The 20,655-nt window shown below is 38.8% G+C and overlaps 2 protein-coding genes across 2 annotated transcripts in view; both read right to left on the reverse strand.

Moving 5' to 3' along the window:
• The window catches only part of LOC125892360 (macrophage mannose receptor 1-like), a 189,683-nt gene that overhangs the window by 163,375 nt on the left and 5,653 nt on the right, over window positions 1–20,655 (reverse strand). The gene's annotated exons all lie outside the window — the stretch shown is intronic.
• LOC125891223 (macrophage mannose receptor 1-like) lies at window positions 1,980–20,567 on the reverse strand. Its single transcript, XM_049580291.1, has 6 exons — window positions 19,465–20,567; window positions 15,180–15,346; window positions 13,988–14,207; window positions 6,815–7,150; window positions 4,362–4,483; window positions 1,980–3,755 (listed from the first exon to the last, which is right to left on the reverse strand). The coding sequence occupies exons 1-6, from the start codon at window positions 19,493–19,495 to the stop codon at window positions 3,627–3,629; spliced, it is 1,005 nt and encodes a 334-aa protein (XP_049436248.1). The 5' UTR covers window positions 19,496–20,567; the 3' UTR covers window positions 1,980–3,626.

A 20,655-nucleotide genomic window follows, 5' to 3' on the forward strand; every position in this document is an offset into this window, starting at 1 on the left:
GATTATCCTTGTATGTCATTATTGAAACGTGTTGTTATTGGGTAAAACAGTCTATACTTTGCCCTGGATGTACATAATAAATCAGCACAAAGAAGAGCAAATGTTCGGACTGACACCAGCACCTGTGGGCCTACACTGGCACGCGTACAAGCCCTTCACACTAGTGTGCGCAGATAGTGACATAGGAAGCCACTATATACCATTACTACCCAAACCTGTGTGTGTGTGTGTGTGTGTGTGTGTGTGTGTGTGTGAGAGAGAGAGAGAGAGAGAGAGAGAGAGAGAGATAGTGGTGGAGCATATAGTATTGCATGAAGCCCTTTCCTAAATAAACAGTATTTGATGTTACTGTTGTTTTTAAACAGGACCTGTCGCCAAGCAGCACACATGGGAAAGGAAAAACAAATATGTGTGAGGCACAAGCCAATCTTCAGTCATTCAAAGGTCTCCCTCAGTAACTGGATGCAGTTCATTTACAGGTGGGCAAGTAATAACAATAATGACATAAACACATGTATGATAGACTCACAATATTGCTGTTCTCTGTGTAATTGCATAAAACATGCAATATACAAAATAATGCATAGCATGTTTTGTCAATGATTTAAGAGACACATAACCATTCCTTTTGTTCCATTGGCCTTTGAAGATTTCCTCAGGGTCTACGATTACGACAGATTGATATGATGGATGACACAACTGCAGCCAGTTCAACAACTCTCACTAAAATGGCAAAACAATAAGGGAGGTCTGTGTCACAGCAGTTGAAAGGATGAGAAGGCGTACAGGCCAGCAGATTGGTGGAAGAGGGGAGTTTGTTGTGATCGATGAGAGCCATTTTCGGCACAAAACAAAGGTATGTTATGGTAATGGTGACTTTAAATAAGTGTCAAATAGAGTCCAACAAGTTATTGTTAATAGAATGTATCTGTTTACATCTGCTGGTTGTTTTGTTTCTGCATCAGTATGGGAGAGGAAGAATGGCTGGTGGGTGGAAAAGACAGAAGTGGGTCTTTGGGATGATAGGTGTGAGGCATCATCAGGTACTGCTTTGTAAGTGATGTAATACTGAATTCAGAAATGCTGAATCCATCATTTATAAAGTATGAAAATGCAATCATTAAGCACGTTACAGATGAGCTTATTAATGAAGAGTAAAACATTTATGACTGTGTTTATAAACTACATACTAATGAGTATTCATGTCAGAAACATGCTTTATAAATGATGAATTCAGTATTTATTAATGCTTAACTAATGCTTAATAGTGTGTACTTATTATAAAGTGTTAACCTCTATCTTGGTTCGAGGCATCAGACTGCACGGGAGATCTCTTCTGTTTTGACCTGGAAATACACCAAGAGCTGGAACACAAACAGTATTCAAACCTTTATTGAAGCAAAAGTAGCATCATCACACTGGGAAAATACAACATTACAAACACAAGTCTTGCTTTCATAACGACTGAAGTAAAAATGAACACAAGTGTCATCAGAAAATGTCCTTTAGTATCACAAGTTTAAGAACTCATTATGCAGAATAAACCCTTTCAGAGCCTTTTATCAAACAGTGTATTATTGGATGTGATTAATGATTACTAATGGATCATTTCAACTCATCAAACATTTTAAATTTAAAATCTTAAACTGCAAAGTAATCAGTAACTACAGCTGATAAATGAATACAGTGTGGTCACTAAGTACAAGTCTAAAGTATGATAACATGGAAATCCATGGCTTCACAGTACAGTGCCTGTACTTTAGTACTTTGTAGCTTTGATTCAGACAAAGAAGAAGAGACAGGAGAAGAGGATAAAGGAAGCCACTTTTAGTGATGCTATAACATTGCACAGTCCAACTTAAAGGTCCAGTGTGTAGGATTTAGGAGGATAAATCAGCACAAATGAAATATAATATAATAAGTATGTTTTCTGTAGTGTATAATCAGCTGAAAATCAGAATCCTCGTGTTCTTGTTCCTCAGAATGAGCTGTTTGTATCTACATAGGGAGCAGGTCCTCGTCTACAGAGATCACCATGTTGCACCGCCATGTTTCTACAGTAGCCCAGAACGGTCAAACCAAACACTGACTCTAGATAGTCATTCGCTTTTTCTCATCAGCCACCGTAGTTTGCCTCTCCAAGACAAGCTGAGCAGCATGGTAAAAACACAGACTTGTAACATGAAACGGTTTAAATCAGCTGGTCTGTTTGTTTAGGAGAAGAAAAGAGCTCAGCAGATAATTTGGCTCCTGATAAAAACCTCCTGAACAATGAACACTGAAGGAATTCTAAGTTCACACTTGGCACATGGTAGAAGTTTCAGCTAGTTGCAATCGGAAACCATCACTGCTAATGTCCCTAAATCCAAACAGTGCTCCTTTATTACACTTACTAATGTGTAACAAGCATATTATTCCAAATAGTAGATATAAATGTCTCATTCTAAAGTAACAAAACACAGTGATTCTTATTTTCAGGTGATCACACACTACAGAAAACATACTTATTATATTCAATTCAATTTCTGATGATATATCCCTCTAAATCCTACACACTGGACCTTTGAATTATTTAAGCTTAATTTGCTTTACTTTTCCTAATAAGGTGACAGCATGATAAAAATACATATTTCCACATAATTCTTTAAAATATTCTGAAACATTACAGTGAGACAACAACTCATTTTCTGGATGCAGTATTACTCTCAAATAAAGAAAGAGAGTTAAAATAGATTTTAAAGATTATCAGAAACACCAAAGCTCATCTCTTTTAAAGCTGTTTTTTTTTCAATGGAGTTGCCTTCAGTTAAATCTCATCTTTAAGTGTCTTAATTTACAGTATCTTACATTATAAAGTGTATTTATTTTAATCTAACCTGATTTATAAATTGTCCGAACATACTGAAAACTGTCTGTTATAGTTTCCAACAGCCCAAACAGATCAATTCTTATGTTTTGTTTTAATCAACCAACAGTCTAAAGCTCAAAGATAATAAATATATGATCATATATGACAAAGAAAATGATCAATTTCATATCTGAGGAGCTGGAACCAGCAAATATTTGGCATTTAAACTTAAAGGTGAAACAGTAAGATAAAAAACTCACATAAATAATTTTAGGGAAATTACTTAAAGTTTGTATCCCTGATAAGGTGACAGCATGAGAAGAACACATATGATTATTTTCCATATCACTCATTTGTAAATATATTTTAAAGATTCCACAAAACATTAAAGCTGATTTTTTTACTTTCCTTGAGTCAAATCTGATTATTAAGTATCTTCACTTATTTCTTCTTAAAGTATTTTCATTGAAAAATGTCAGAAAATAATAACAAAGTCTGTTCTAATTTCCAACAGCCCTAACAAATGGTTTCTTATGCTTTGTTTTATCGACCAATAGTCTAAGATATTAAATTTATGATCATATATGACAAAGAAAAGCATCAAATCTTATATTTAAGAACTTGGAATCAGCTGATAACTGATAAATGAATTGTCAAAATAGTTGCGACTGATGGATTAATCAGCTAATTGTTGCAGATCTATTCTGACCCATTACATGAAGACTTTAAGGAAAGAAATCCACTTTTCTCTGATGAAACCAAACACAACAATTCAGCCTTAAAGCTCATCCTTTTTGGTCTTCTTCTTCTTCTTCTCTTCCTTGTGGAAGACTTTTCCATCTGGCTGCTTCCTCCAGCTCAGTTTGATGTTGTCACCCAGCCCCTGGTCCTTCAGCTTCTGTTTGAGCTGAGACACAAAACTCCTCATCATTCTCATCACTCACATACACAGATTACATTCTGCATTCTTATTTATATTGGACTCATCTGGAAGCTCTATTTTAGGAGCACTCTGCTTCATATATACTTGTTTTTCCTAAGGTGGTGCCGACCTGTTGGTCTGTTGTAGATTTGTCTTCTCTTGTAAACTCTCTGTCTTTTCTCAGATTGCTGGATTGTATTTGTACAGTTTCCTGCTGCATTTGGTGGCAGATAGTGAAGTTTCTGCTGACTGTTGATTCTTCATTAGTCACACATCAATAAGGCCTGCAGAGTGGCACTAACACTCTTTACTTCTGCACATATGGATTGGCACAATGCTCAAGTCATGTCCTGTATGTGACCAAAGTATTGTAATGTATATCATGTATATAGCTTCTGAATGTCATTTATTAAATCTTCTTATTTTACTGTATTTATGATTTTAAATAGCTCTTTATCTGTTTCCTCCTCAGTCTGTTTCTTGTACTGCTGCAATGTGGATTTCCTCTCTGGGGATCAATAAAGTTGTATTTTTTATTTGCTTTTAGAGTCAATTGATTGGTTTTGAATCAAATTAGAAAACATGATTTACCTTCTTCAAGGTGTCCTCCATCACAGCAGGGTCATTCGGATCCAGAGAGGAGTCCTGTGTGTGAAACTTCAGTCTGAACACTGGTTTTGTCGTAGTTTGCTGTTTGGTTTTTTCTCCCACAGCTAAAACAACAAACATATAATATGTTGACATAATATTTGCCTTCTTCAGAATTTCATCAGTTGAAACACTAACAGGGAAAATGTGGTAGTTACATCCTCCATCTGTTGCATATTTTCAGCATTAAGTCGACACAAACTGATCATCTGCAGCTGATCACCACTGCTGCTCACTTTACAAACAACTCCATAAAAATGATCAGCATCATGAGGGTTAAAATTTATTGTCCGGGACTTGATCACAACAACAATCTGTCCTTTAACGCTGAGAAAACAAAAGAGCTCATCACTGACTTCAGAAAAATGAAACTGTTCAGCCACCTGTTGACATAAACAACACCCCTGTTGAAATTGTTAACAGCTTCAAGTTCTTAGGCATCCAGATCACCAGCTCCCTCTCCAGGGGGGTGTTCCAGAAAGCGGGTTTAGTGGAAACTCTGAGTGTGTTAACCCTGAAATGAGGGAAACTCTGGGTTTTCAGCTCCAGACAGAGAGGTAAGTCAAACTCTGAGTCAATCACCATGGCAACTGACTCTGTGAACCTAACCTGCTCGCTGGCAGGTTTTCTTTAAGAAACCCTGAGTCCACCCTGTCTCCTCCCTACTGCCGAGCCTGAAGCAAGCTGGCAGACACACATGGGTTGTTCGTATGTAGGAAATAAGATCGATATCGAGGCTGAATTAATTCACAATGCCTTACGCTGGGAGAGGATCTTCACGCCCCGTTTAGATGTGCTGTCTTTCCCCAATGAATATCTGTTGGAACAGAACTGTTTTTCATTAGACTCAATCATTTACTGGCCACACATATCAAATCTGACACACCCCGGACGTGCGCTCTCATCAGAGTTTTTTGTGAACGGTAGCTTTTTATATGATATTGCTGACCTACAGTATGTAAAGAAATAGCCACTGAATGATAGGTTAAAGCCGGCTCTAGCCACTTTGGTGCCCTAGGCGGGATTAGGGTTATTATTATTATTATTATTATTGTCTCACTGGAAGTGGTGAGGTAGTGAGGTGGTGTGCTGAATCCAGCCGTGCTGCTGCTTGTTGTCTGACTTGTAGCTGTATTCAAACATACAGTACATCCATACTGTTACACCACTGCTTTAAGTCTGTTGTGTCATTCTACTTCATATAAAGTGAAGCACTGTACAAATAGACTTTATTTTATTTGACCTACATTTACTGGAATTAGTAACAAGGTTAAACTGGAACATTAAATAGTACTAATAATGACATTATAATAATAATATTAATAATGATATTTGTTGTGGAATTTCAGGGTATCTTTCTTGGGTATGATAGTTTCTAAAGGATTCAAATTTGAAATAAGTCATCAACCATCTATATGTGCTTAAAATAGCTGCTGAAATTAGCAAGGGTTCTTTTTTAATATGTTTTTGGGGGCATTTTGCCTTAAACTGACAGGACAGTTGAGCGTGAAAGGGGGAGAGAGACAGAGGGAGTGACATGCAGCAAGGTGCCACAGGCCGGAGTCGAACCTGGGCCGCTGCGGCAAAAGCCATATGGGACGCCTGCTCTATCCACTAAACCACCAACATCCCATCAAAGATGATTCTGCTTGATTTCATATGCCCTCTCTTCCCTTGGCAGCTTTAGCGCTGTTCATTTTTTTCACAAAATCTATGCTCATATTGGCTGTAGGCATTCATGAGCACCTCCAGTTCCACAGGTGTAAAATAAGTTGGAACCAGATACTCAGAGTTTCCCAGCTCAGGGTAAGTCAAGTCAGAGTTCAGGATTAGACTCGGAGTTTGTTGAACCTCCTACCTGGAATACCCCTCTGGTCTCTGAACACCAGTTGTCATCAAAACAGAGACTTGACTTTCTGAGGTGTGTGAGGAAACACAGCATGTCAACAAAACCCTCATCTACTTCTACCAGTCCAAAATAGGAAGCACCTTGACTGGATGCATACTGGTATGGTTTGGCAGCATAACAGCACAGGATCATAAACACCTGATGAGGATGGTGAAAATAGCGTCAATAATCATAGGATCACCATTACATCAGATACAGGACATGTACACCACCTGCTGGAGGAAGAAAGCACTTTGTATTTTAAAGGACACTAGTCACCCAGCACACAGCCTTTTCTCTTATCTTCACTCAGGGAAGCATCTGCAGAGCATCAGAGCTCCAACCTCCCGCCTCACAGATAGTTTTTACCCCCAGGCGGTCAGACTACTGAACAGGAGCACTTAAAGACTGTGGATGCTGTGGATTATTTATATATGTTTATTATATGCTGCTGTTATATGTTGCTATAGAAATCCAAATACAATTTGAATAACGGGTCAGAACTCACGTGTGCTGTAGCAAATGAACGTTCTCCTGATGGCACAGGGCTCGTCGTACCATTGTCCGGAGTAGTAAAAGTGTGCAGCCACACAATGCTGATTCCCTCCATCAGGTTGCCCTGGTCTCCAGTGCCTAAATGAGGAGCTACTTCCATCCGACCACTTCCAGGAGTCTCTGAAGAGGCCGATCCAGACACGTTCTCCTGCAGGTATCAGCTCCTGTACCTTCTGGTTCTCTGTCATGTTCCTCACACTGGTCAGGTCTGTGTAGTTTACTCTGCAGTGGCTCTGGGCCTCAGTCCATGTCATGGATTTGTTGATGAGGATAAATGTCACATCCGACCCTGAAAATAGAGCACAGTGAGGCGCTGTGTAGAGGCACCGTAACATACAGCCTCCCATCCATGCCTCTCTGTGGTACTTTTCAAACCATTATATAATATTGATAAACTAATGAATATGTAATAATAACAAAGTAAAACATTATCATCTTAACAAATTAAAAAAACCTTGAGATATTACTTTCATGATTCAGTGGTGTTCATTTATAGGCCCAAGAAAATGTGTTTCAAATAATCAACATCCAAATAGTAGGCTCGTCAAAATCGTTTTGAATTGCAACAAATATTTCATAAGCATATAGTAGTCGAGATTAAATCATATAAACACATTAACAAATTAACGATTGTTTCCTATTTCAAATTAAATGCTACATTACAATTAATAGTGACATTTGAAAGTGATGTGGGTATGTCCATCATAGTGACATGTGAAAGTGATATGGGTATGTCCATCATAGTGACATTTGAAAGTGATGTGGGTATGTCCATCATAGTGACATTTGAAAGTGATATGGGTATGTCCATCATAGTGACATTTGAAAGTGATGTGGGTATGTCCATCATAGTGGCATTTGAAAGTGATATGGGTATGTCCATCATAGTGACATTTGAAAGTGATATGGGTATGTCCATCATAGTGACATTTGAAAGTGATATGGGTATGTCCATCATAGTGACATTTGAAAGTGATATGGGTATGTCCATCATAGTGACATTTGAAAGTGATGTGGGTATGTCCATCATAGTGACATTTGAAAGTGATATGGGTATGTCCATCATAGTGACATTTGAAAGTGATGTGGGTATGTCCATCATAGTGGCATTTGAAAGTGATGTGGGTATGTCCATCATAGTGACATGTGAAAGTGATATGGGTATGTCCATCATAGTGACATTTGAAAGTGATATGGGTATGTCCATCATAGTGACATTTGAAAGTGATGTGGGTATGTCCATCATAGTGACATTTGAAAGTGATGTGGGTATGTCCATCATAGTGACATTTGAAAGTGATATGGGTATGTCCATCATAGTGGCATTTGAAAGTGATATGGGTATGTCCATCATAGTGACATGTGAAAGTGATATGGGTATGTCCATCATAGTGACATTTGAAAGTGATATGGGTATGTCCATCATAGTGACATTTGAAAGTGATATGGGTATGTCCATCATAGTGACATTTGAAAGTGATATGGGTATGTCCATCATAGTGGCATGTGAAAGTGATATGGGTATGTCCATCATAGTGACATTTGAAAGTGATATGGGTATGTCCATCATAGTGACATTTGAAAGTGATATGGGTATGTCCATCATAGTGGCATGTGAAAGTGATATGGGTATGTCCATCATAGTGACATTTGAAAGTGATATGGGTATGTCCATCATAGTGACATTTGAAAGTGATATGGGTATGTCCATCATAGTGACATGTGAAAGTGATATGGGTATGTCCATCATAGTGACATTTGAAAGTGATATGGGTATGTCCATCATAGTGACATGTGAAAGTGATATGGGTATGTCCATCATAGTGACATGTGAAAGTGATATGGGTATGTCCATCATAGTGACATTTGAAAGTGATATGGGTATGTCCATCATAGTGGCATTTGAAAGTGATATGGGTATGTCCATCATAGTGACATTTGAAAGTGATATGGGTATGTCCATCATAGTGACATTTGAAAGTGATGTGGGTATGTCCATCATAGTGACATGTGAAAGTGATATGGGTATGTCCATCATAGTGACATTTGAAAGTGATATGGGTATGTCCATCATAGTGACATTTGAAAGTGATATGGGTATGTCCATCATAGTGACATTTGAAAGTGATATGGGTATGTCCATCATAGTGACATGTGAAAGTGATATGGGTATGTCCATCATAGTGACATTTGAAAGTGATGTGGGTATGTCCATCATAGTGACATTTGAAAGTGATATGGGTATGTCCATCATAGTGGCATGTGAAAGTGATATGGGTATGTCCATCATAGTGACATGTGAAAGTGATATGGGTATGTCCATCATAGTGACATTTGAAAGTGATATGGGTATGTCCATCATAGTGACATGTGAAAGTGATATGGGTATGTCCATCATAGTGACATTTGAAAGTGATGTGGGTATGTCCATCATAGTGGCATTTGAAAGTGATATGGGTATGTCCATCATAGTGGCATTTGAAAGTGATATGGGTATGTCCATCATAGTGGCATTTGAAAGTGATATGGGTATGTCCATCATAGTGGCATGTGAAAGTGATATGGGTATGTCCATCATAGTGACATTTGAAAGTGATATGGGTATGTCCATTATAGTGGCATTTGAAAGTGATATGGGTATGTCCATCATAGTGGCATGTGAAAGTGATATGGGTATGTCCATCATAGTGACATTTGAAAGTGATATGGGTATGTCCATCATAGTGGCATTTGAAAGTGATATGGGTATGTCCATCATAGTGACATATGTCCATCATAGTGACATTTGAAAGCGATATGGGTATGTCCATTATAGTGGCATTTGAAAGTGATATGGGTATGTCCATCATAGTGACATTTGAAAGCGATATGGGTATGTCCATCATAGTGGCATTTGAAAGTGATATGGGTATGTCCATCATAGTGACATTTGAAAGTGATATGGGTATGTCCATCATAGTGGCATTTGAAAGTGATATGGGTATGTCCATCATAGTGGCATTTGAAAGTGATATGGGTATGTCCATCATAGTGACATTTGAAAGTGATATGGGTATGTCCATCATAGTGGCATTTGAAGGACATATGGGTATGTCCATCATAGTGACATGTGAAAGTGATATGGGTATGTCCATCATAGTGACATTTGGAAGTGATATGGGTATGTCCATCATAGTGACATGTGAAAGTGATATGGGTATGTCCATCATAGTGGCATTTGAAAGTGATATGGGTATGTCCATCATAGTGACATTTGAAAGTGATATGGGTATGTCCATCATAGTGGCATTTGAAAGTGATATGGGTATGTCCATCATAGTGGCATTTGAAAGTGATATGGGTATGTCCATCATAGTGACATTTGAAAGTGATATGGGTATGTCCATCATAGTGGCATGTGAAAGTGATATGGGTATGTCCATCATAGTGACATTTGAAAGTGATATGGGTATGTCCATCATAGTGGCATTTGAAAGTGATATGGGTATGTCCATCATAGTGACATATGTCCATCATAGTGACATTTGAAAGCGATATGGGTATGTCCATTATAGTGGCATTTGAAAGTGATATGGGTATGTCCATCATAGTGACATTTGAAAGTGATATGGGTATGTCCATCATAGTGACATGTGAAAGTGATATGGGTATGTCCATCATAGTGACATTTGAAAGTGATATGGGTATGTCCATCATAGTGACATGTGAAAGTGATATGGGTATGTCCATCATAGTGGCATTTGAAAGTGATGTGGGTATGTCCATCATAGTGACATTTGAAAGTGATATGGGTATGTCCATCATAGTGGCATTTGAAAGTGATATGGGTATGTCCATCATAGTGACATTTGAAAGTGATGTGGGTATGTCCATCATAGTGACATTTGAAAGTGATGTGGGTATGTCCATCATAGTGACATTTGAAAGTGATATGGGTATGTCCATCATAGTGGCATTTGAAAGTGATATGGGTATGTCCATCATAGTGGCATTTGAAAGTGATATGGGTATGTCCATCATAGTGACATTTGAAAGCGATATGGGTATGTCCATCATAGTGACATATGTCCATCATAGTGACATTTGAAAGCGATATGGGTATGTCCATCATAGTGACATTTGAAAGCGATATGGGTATGTCCATCATAGTGACATATGTCCATCATAGTGACATTTGAAAGCGATATGGGTATGTCCATTATAGTGGCATTTGAAAGTGATATGGGTATGTCCATCATAGTGACATTTGAAAGCGATATGGGTATGTCCATTATAGTGGCATCTGAAAGCGATATGGGTATGTCCATCATAGTGACATTTGAAAGCGATATGGGTATGTCCATTATAGTGGCATCTGAAAGCGATATGGGTATGTCCATTATAGTGACATGTGAAAGCGATATGGGTATGTCCATCATAGTGACATTTGAAAGCGATATGGGTATGTCCATCATAGTGACATGTGAAAGTGATATGGGTATGTCCATCATAGTGACATGTGAAAGTGATATGGGTATGTCCATCATAGTGACATTTGAAAGTGATATGGGTATGTCCATCATAGTGACATTTGAAAGTGATATGGGTATGTCCATCATAGTGGCATTTGAAAGTGATATGGGTATGTCCATCATAGTGACATTTGAAAGTGATATGGGTATGTCCATCATAGTGGCATTTGAAAGTGATATGGGTATGTCCATCATAGTGGCATGTGAAAGTGATATGGGTATGTCCATCATAGTGACATTTGAAAGTGATATGGGTATGTCCATCATAGTGGCATGTGAAAGTGATATGGGTATGTCCATCATAGTGGCATGTGAAAGTGATATGGGTATGTCCATCATAGTGGCATTTGAAAGTGATATGGGTATGTCCATCATAGTGACATATGTCCATCATAGTGACATTTGAAAGCGATATGGGTATGTCCATCATAGTGACATTTGAAAGTGATATGGGTATGTCCATCATAGTGACATTTGAAAGTGATATGGGTATGTCCATCATAGTGGCATGTGAAAGCGATGTGGGTATGTCCATCATAGTGACATTTGAAAGCGATATGGGTATGTCCATCATAGTGGCATTTGAAAGCGATATGGGTATGTCCATTATAGTGGCATTTGAAAGCGATATGGGTATGTCCATCATAGTGACATTTGAAAGCGATATGGGTATGTCCATCATAGTGACATTTGAAAGCGATATGGGTATGTCCATCATAGTGACATTTGAAAGTGATATGGGTATGTCCATCATAGTGACATGTGAAAGTGATATGGGTATGTCCATCATAGTGACATTTGAAAGTGATATGGGTATGTCCATCATAGTGACATTTGGAAGTGATATGGGTATGTCCATCATAGTGACATTTGAAAGTGATATGGGTATGTCCATCATAGTGACATTTGAAAGTGATATGGGTATGTCCATCATAGTGACATTTGAAAGTGATATGGGTATGTCCATTATAGTGGCATTTGAAAGCGATGTGGGTATGTCCATTATAGTGGCATTTGAAAGTGATATGGGTATGTCCATCATAGTGACATGTGAAAGTGATATGGGTATGTCCATCATAGTGACATTTGGAAGTGATATGGGTATGTCCATCATAGTGACATTTGAAAGTGATATGGGTATGTCCATCATAGTGGCATTTGAAAGTGATATGGGTATGTCCATCATAGTGACATTTGAAAGTGATATGGGTATGTCCATCATAGTGACATTTGAAAGTGATATGGGTATGTCCATCATAGTGGCATTTGAAAGTGATATGGGTATGTCCATCATAGTGACATTTGAAAGTGATGTGGGTATGTCCATCATAGTGGCATTTGAAAGTGATGTGGGTATGTCCATCATAGTGACATTTGGAAGTGATATGGGTATGTCCATCATAGTGACATTTGAAAGTGATGTGGGTATGTCCATCATAGTGGCATTTGGAAGTGATATGGGTATGTCCATCATAGTGACATTTGGAAGTGATATGGGTATGTCCATCATAGTGGCATTTGAAAGTGATATGGGTATGTCCATCATAGTGGCATTTGAAAGTGATATGGGTATGTCCATCATAGTGACATTTGGAAGTGATATGGGTATGTCCATCATAGTGGCATTTGAAGGACGGAGACTGACAGACTGAGCACTGCTTGTTGGGACATTTGGAGACGACAACATGTTGCTCCAGTCTCGTCTCTCCTGTGCTGACGGAGCCCAATAAACCTGCAGGCTGCTCTCACACCGATGTCCCGTGACGGTCATAATGTGACGAGTTTCCAGGCCGGTGTCAGAGAGCCGACCTACAGCTGTGCTCCGGAGGCTGTGATTGGTGCAGACCCGCGACTCCTTGTGCCGTTTCTCCCTTTTCTTTTCATTCTCTATCCTCTCTTCTTCTGCATCCCAGTCATCAAAATGATCAGATTCACCAAATAAATTAAATGAAACGATAAAATCACTCATGATGCCCGTTGTAATCCGTTGCCTCTGCTCTGAGTCTCCGTTGCTATGGTTACAAACTAGCAGTTGAGCCAGCGCAATAATTTAGAACCTGTCATCAGGCAATTTGACCAGAACTTCTCTTTAGCTGTCCTATAACACCTTTTAATGGACACCCTGCAGCCAATCAGAATTGAGTATTCACCCAGACCATGGTATAACATAAATTAATAACAGTATTTCTGAACCATCTCTCTACATTCATATAAACGTCCTTATTATAAAATCACCAAAAACAGACACATACAATATATTGTTTTTTAAATATGGATATTTTTCTCAGCGTTATCACACACACACACACACACACACACACACACACACACACACACTGGGTGCACGTGAACATACAAGTGTGCAGTCTGTCCATATCAGCCCTCTGTGATGTCATCAGGAGACACACTGAGCTGTTTTACTGTTTCCATTTGTTCTGTCTTATTCTCAGCCTGTCAGTCACCTTTAAAGCACTTTGAACTGCTCTCACCTGTATGAAAGGTGCTACAAATAAAGTTGGTTTGATGGATTGACTGATACTACAGAGGCCCAAATAATGAAAACAAAGAGGCAAAGAGAAGCAGAGAAGGAAAACTTCACTAGTTCATATTCTCACCTCTGACATATGAGCAGACGACCTTAAGCCTGTTACTACAGTGGGTGTCGTTCCATAGTCCATCCTCATCCATCGCTGTGCAGTGTGCTGCACTGTCAATATTGCTTGGTTCTCCAGCCCTCCATCGTCTGAACTCTGTCTCCCCGTGTTTGTAGAAACTTGTGTCTGACAGTGACCACTTCCAGCTGTACGTGCCTCTGTACAGTCCAATATAGGCTAACTAAAAGCAATATTTGACAGTGAGATAAAGAATTAGAGCTCGCCCTAGCTTTTGTTCAAGGCAACATTTTTACATAAACTTGCCATTAACAGTCTTGATGCTGCCTGTCAGTCTGATCCTCCACCACTTTATTACAGGATTTTACAGCTGAGAGATTCAATGTGTAAAACTCTTAAAGGACAGGTTCACAAAATTGAAGTCTGTCTTCAAACAACATTCAGGAGCTCATATGAACAGTGAAACAAGTTTTGCCTCCTGTAATCATTCCTGCTGTTCATACTGGACATTAAGAGATCCCCTCATATTGGACTTTCAGTGTAAGTGATGCTGTTGCAACTCATAATGAAATAATTTCAATGTACGCGATAACAGTTTTGTAATAACACTGGTGTCATGGAAGATTAGAAGAGTTTCTTTGCTCTAAGAAACAAGGAGAGCACTCTTTTCTTTAAACGATCACATCATACACTGAATTAATGACATTATTCAACATTTTTCTACTTAGTTTATACATAATCATTTTCCTACATTATTACATTTGGCATAAAACTCTTAATTACTAATTAAGCACTCAGGTTTTCTCACATTATATGCTGAATAGTATTATTATTATTTTGAGCTGCTACAGCTGGGGAACAAACTCTACAGTCCTCTATTCAAACATTGATGTGAAGTTAATCTGAGGCTTCATCTGTCTGTGGAGATCTTCCAAAGTTAGAGTCTTCCTCCTTTTGTTACCATCCCTCCACTGCAGCTCAACAGGGAAACACTGTCTGCTCAAACACCATGAGGGAAGTTTATACTGAAAACACTTTATACTTCTACTCTACTACATTTTACAGGAGATATTTACTATAGTTACTATGTAGGATCAGATTTTAATACTTTCAAACCACCTGTCACTGACACACTTATCAAAATGACTTTTACATGAAAGACAGAGAAAAGTGAACTCAAATAGCTGGAACATACTGTGCTTGTATCTGCCGTGTTGTTCAGGGTCGTCACGTCCTCCATGTTGTCGACAGTAGCCAGGTCTGTGTAATTCTCTCTGCAGTAACTTTGTGCTTCAGTCCAGTTCTTCCATTCATAAACAAAATGGTACTGACGTTCAGCATGTGATGAGACAGCACACAGCCCTGTAGTGACACACATGCATAGTGATCAGATTCAGGCTATAAATGACTTTTTATATCTCTTCACTTTGTAATGTTTCATTTAGGTCACATAGACAGTACATTGTCCTGGACTAATCATATGGACTTTTCAGCATTAACATACAACAGAGAATTGACTTTGAGATGTTGTGTAATAAAAAAACAATCAAATCAAATAAATCATAATAACAGAATGAGTCACAGGAGACATTTCCCTTCACAGTGATCAGGGGCGGATCTAGAAAAATATTTATGGGGTGGCAAGAGGGGGGCAGGAATTTTTGAGGGGTGGCAACATATGGCAGACGTATTTATGGTGCATTCCAGGCAACCCGTAACTCGTGTTTTCACAACCTGTAACCCGTGAAAGTGCACTGGAACGGCAGCCAAACCCGTAACTTCCCACCCGTGAACTCGTACCAAATCGATGTACTCCCAGTTCTGACCTCTGACATCACATAACCCACAAACAAATGTGGCAGCCCCTGTGGATGCGGTGATGCTGCGTCTGATACACGGTGAAAAATAGACTTTAGGACAATATAAAATAAATTCGCATGTTGCAATCATAATATGTTAACATAATATGTTCAACATTAAACAGGAAGTAACTGGCAGTTTGCCGTAACTTTCCTGGAACGCTACAAAGTCGTAACTCGTGACTTGAAGTCCTGACTTACGAGTTCAGAAGCCTGCCTGGAACGCACCATTAATCACAGTTATCACAGTTTGATGAGAAATAGTATGTTCACACTACATAAGGGCACGGGCTGCCATTTACAAACTCATACAGACAAACTTAATCTCATGCAATCAATGTCTTGCTTGAGGTTTCATGTGATACAGTTCATATTAGGAATAAGTGTTGAAGGAGGTTCAACAAACTCTGAGTCTAACCCTGAACTCTGAGTTGATTTACCCTGAGATGGGAAACTCTGAGTTAGCGGTTCCAGAACAGCTGATCTGAGTTAGTTCAGTCAACTCTGAGTATGTTCACTCACAAATAAAAGACAGCGCCTCCATTTTAATCCAGTGGATGTAGAGATATTAATGCATGTGTAGCAGACGGTGCACATTTATCTTTAAAAGAAGAGCCTGAGTCAGAGCGAGGAAAGTGTCAATAAGTTAACCATAAAGTTAATAAAAAAGTTTTATTCAGTGTTGTCCGTTTATTCATCATTTATCAGACTTACATTTCCTTAATGAAGATAAAGTGGTGGAATCTGACTGTGTATCAGGCTGTAGATACATTACATTATATTAATAATATATAGGCTAGGCTATAGATCAAAGACATAAAGACATGACTGTAAACTCACAGTTTGACCCAGTAATAATGTGTTTGGTGATTTGCACTTGAAAAGACGTTGAGGTTAAAATACAGTAGATTTTAAAATGTTGCACATCTATTTGTATCTTGACTCAACAGCATTCAGTGACTTTATTTCAGCTACAAATGTATTAAATTTAAAGACACTGAAATGCTGCACCATTGCTCACTCAGAAATATGAACATATAATCCCCAATATTAGGCTATAGGAGTTATGTTCCATCAGTGCGACCAGTGACATCACTGATAGAGATCATTAGTCATTGATACTACATGTCTAAAGCTTCATACCGGTTTTTAAAATTTAAATAATTAGACCTACACATTATGTGCAATAAACATTTGGGAGCTGCTCTGACAGACTGACAGTCTGATCCTTGTGCACAGTGTTATAAAAAATAATGAATATAAAAAGGACAGAGGTTTGATTCTGAGCTGAGGGAGAATTCTCGCTGTGTAATATTGGAATGTAAAGACAAAAGCTGATGTCCAAAGAAGTGATTGATGTGCATAAATTCAGTAACTTCAGACAGTCCTGAGTAACAAACTAATATCCAGCAGGATTTAGACTGTGACAGACGGTAAATCTCCGCTAATGAATGCGCTTTGACACGGACTGAATGAATGAGGAAATGAAACAGCGTGTAAGAGGGAGGAGACAGAGAGAAACCTAACCTGTTCACAGACTCAGTTGCCATGGTGATTGACTCAGAGTTTGATTTACCTCTCTTTCTGGAACTGAAGACCCAGAGTTTCCCTCATTTCAGGGTAAACATACTCAGAGTTTTCACTAAACCCGCTTTCTGGAATAGGCTGCGCCTCTGGCTGCACTCAGTTTTCCAAACAAAGCAGTCTGTTGCCGCTCTGGCGTTATCTCGTGCTGCATTCCTTGCAGTCGGACATTGGAGATTCGCGTTCGTAAAAAGGCAAATTGGCCATAACTTTTCTTTGAATTCATTGCTGCCAACTGGGGTGGCAGCAGGGGTGGCATGGCTTTCTTTTAGGGTGGCAGTTGCCACCCTATGCCACCCCGGTAGATCCGCCCATGACAGTGAGTACTTTTCTGCTGATACTTTTAAGCACATCTTGTTTGTCATATACACATATGTAGATTCAAACAGTTTTTGTTTGCTGTGATCATTCCTCCTGTTCATACTGGACAGTAACAGATTTTCTCTCCTAACATGCATCTAGACAGACTTAAAAATCTGTAAAAGCTTCCTTCAAAGAGGATTTTAAATGCAGGACTTCTTCTTGTAATGAAGTTCTTTTACTTTAGTATTCCCACCATGACAGTTTCTGGTTATTTAGCTTTATATACTGTTCAAATGCATAAAGGTCATCAGGATTTTGTGTTCATCTCTACAAAATGACCGAGCTAAGTTTATAATATAAAGTAAAAAACCTCCCTCTGCACAGCTGATATAGGGGATCAGGTGCTGGTCGATCGCAGGAACATCTTAAGTAACATATCAAAAGTAGACGACCGCACACTGAGTAGACTTTACTGTGAATTTATTGAGAGCAAACAATGCGTTTCGCCTGTGGCTTCTTCAGGTTCACTCATCACAATTACCTGAACATTCACAGGTGTGATAAAGACTCACGTGACTTGATTGTCAGTCAGTTCACTTCATCTTTTTCTTTTTTCTTTTAGTGCTTTAACAGATTTCCAAAAAATAAAACAATATAATTTTTCTAAGTTGTACAAAATGAAATAAAACAAAATAAAAAATCAAAATTAATGAAAAATTACAAGAGTTACACAATTTATATCGTTTAAACTGATACCATTATACAACCAACTGAATAGAAAATTATCAGTACGTTCACTTCATTTTTTCTCCAGTGCATTGACATATATCAAAAAATAAACATTTCATTGGAGCATAATAATTTTGTACAAAATTACATCTCAAAAAACATAGTTAGATCAATAGACAGTTACAAGAATTACACAATTTTATATTATTTCAATTCACCATTATACAGCCGACTGAATAGGAAATGTTGAGAATGTTTTTTTAAAAAGGGGGGTTACAGGTCCTACAGCTGTCCCTCTCTACGCTAAATGGAAGGGGTGAGTGACAGGAGACCTAGTGACTCATCTCTCCCTACGGGTCCAGATGACCTGTAGAGGGAGATACAAGTTAATATTTATGTCATAGAAAAGGACTCAAATCCTGTGTTTTCAATAAATTCACAGTAAAGTCTATTCAGTGTGCGGCCGTCTATTTTTGATATGTTTATAATATATAGCTTTAATAAAGTTCAGAGTGTGACGATGTACAGTCGACTATAACAGCGCACTCAGTCAGTCCTCTCTGCAGAGCAGACTGTATGCTTAGGTTCCTATGGGCTGTTCCACAGTGGTACAGTGTTGTCTGAGGGAAACGTTCAAACAACCTTATGAAAAGAGAACGTTTTTAATGGTTTACAATTTCAAATTAATCTTAAACTTGAAGGTTTTTGTATGTTTTCCATTGGTGTCATATTAAATTTGATGAATATTCTAAACAATAACCCTCTTTTTTAATTTCTTACCATCAGAGTACTGTGTTGCTTTAAGGTAACATACCCAAAAATGTATCCCTATAACAATATGTCTTGAACATTTCTTTAAATTATGTTATTATGTTCACTCAGTATATTACATGAAAACAATTTCTTCTTTTTTATTTTCCCCAGCTGGCATCATAATGTGTACCACACAGGGATATATCAAAGTGCTGTAACAGAAGAATAAACATTGATAAAACAAACACTGACCTGCTGTGATGAGCAGAAGAACTGTGTCCATCTTGTTCGCTCTCAGTTTGTTGAATGTGTGACTTCAGACTTGCAGCTGTTGAAATAGCTCCTGATGTTCAACACAAACGCCTCACAGTACCTCACTATCATTTTAACTTCATGGAAAGTGTTCTGATAAAACAATTATTTGCATATTAGGCAAATAATAAACTCAGCAGTTTTCCTCGTTTTCAAAAACATGTCTGACAGGCCTGCCATGTTGTTGGACTACAGCCACAAACAAACAGTGACCACACTCTGTAGTGAATGATCATTAGTCATTTAAAGGCAGTGACATTTCCATTACATTATAAAGATTCATTCTACAATGGATCCACTTTTTCATACTTTCAAACATTTGGCAGGAGTGTTGTGCTGTACAAAGACAAAGTGTGTTACAAACTACATATTCTGTCAAAACTGAGTTAAGACCAGGATCTCACTTCTTGGCTTCTGCTTTACCATATCAAAATGATTATGCCATAGAAATGTATCACCTGCCAATTCTGGTGTTCTCTGGCAAATGCCAGTTGAGCTGCACGGTGCTGGGCTGTGAGCACAGGTCCCTGTAGAGGACGTGGGGCCCTCATGCCACCCTCATGGAGTCTGTTCCTGACAGTGTGCTCAGAAACATGCACACCAGTAGCCTGCTGGAGCTCATGTTGTAGGGCTGTGGCAGTGCTCCTCCTGTTCCTCCTCACACAAAGGAGCAGACACCGGTCCTGCTGCTGGGTTGATGCCCTTCTTGACCTGATTTGGCTGCAGGTACTGCCTCATGCTGCCCTTACTGGGGGATGTCTTGCTTTTGCCTCTGCATTGCACCTGTTGCCACTTAGATTTGCACTAAAGCAGCTGAAACTGATTCACAGTCACTTGTGCTTCCTAAATGGACAGACTGATATCCCTGAAGTTTAACTGACTTGGTGTTAGACTGAGACCAGAGCTCTACGGTGCGAGCATTTTACTCACATTTGCGACTAAAAATAGTTTTGTGCGAGCAAAAGAAATCATTCAGGAGCACGCTGTGCGAGTACAGATTTCAACCAGCAGCAGAAACGAAAGGCGAATCCTGCAGGTTGTGGGTTGAACCGGGGTCACAGACAGGAATACGGCGGAGCACTATGGCCACCGCCGCAAGATCAAGACCAAGAAGCCCGGCTCCAGGTCCAG

This window comes from Epinephelus fuscoguttatus, linkage group LG7 (assembly GCF_011397635.1).
Source record: "Epinephelus fuscoguttatus linkage group LG7, E.fuscoguttatus.final_Chr_v1".
NCBI lineage: Eukaryota > Metazoa > Chordata > Actinopteri > Perciformes > Serranidae > Epinephelus > Epinephelus fuscoguttatus.

Coding starts and splice junctions, on each gene's coding strand:
- LOC125891223 (XM_049580291.1), bottom strand. CDS start 19,495: ATGGACACAGTTCTTCTGCTCATCACAGCAG. Junction 4,484..6,814: donor GTTCATTTGCTACAGCACAC/GTGAGTTCTGAC, acceptor TTGTTGTTTTAG/CTGTGGGAGAAAAAACCAAA. Junction 3,756..4,361: donor TGGAGGACACCTTGAAGAAG/GTAAATCATGTT, acceptor TTTGTGTCTCAG/CTCAAACAGAAGCTGAAGGA.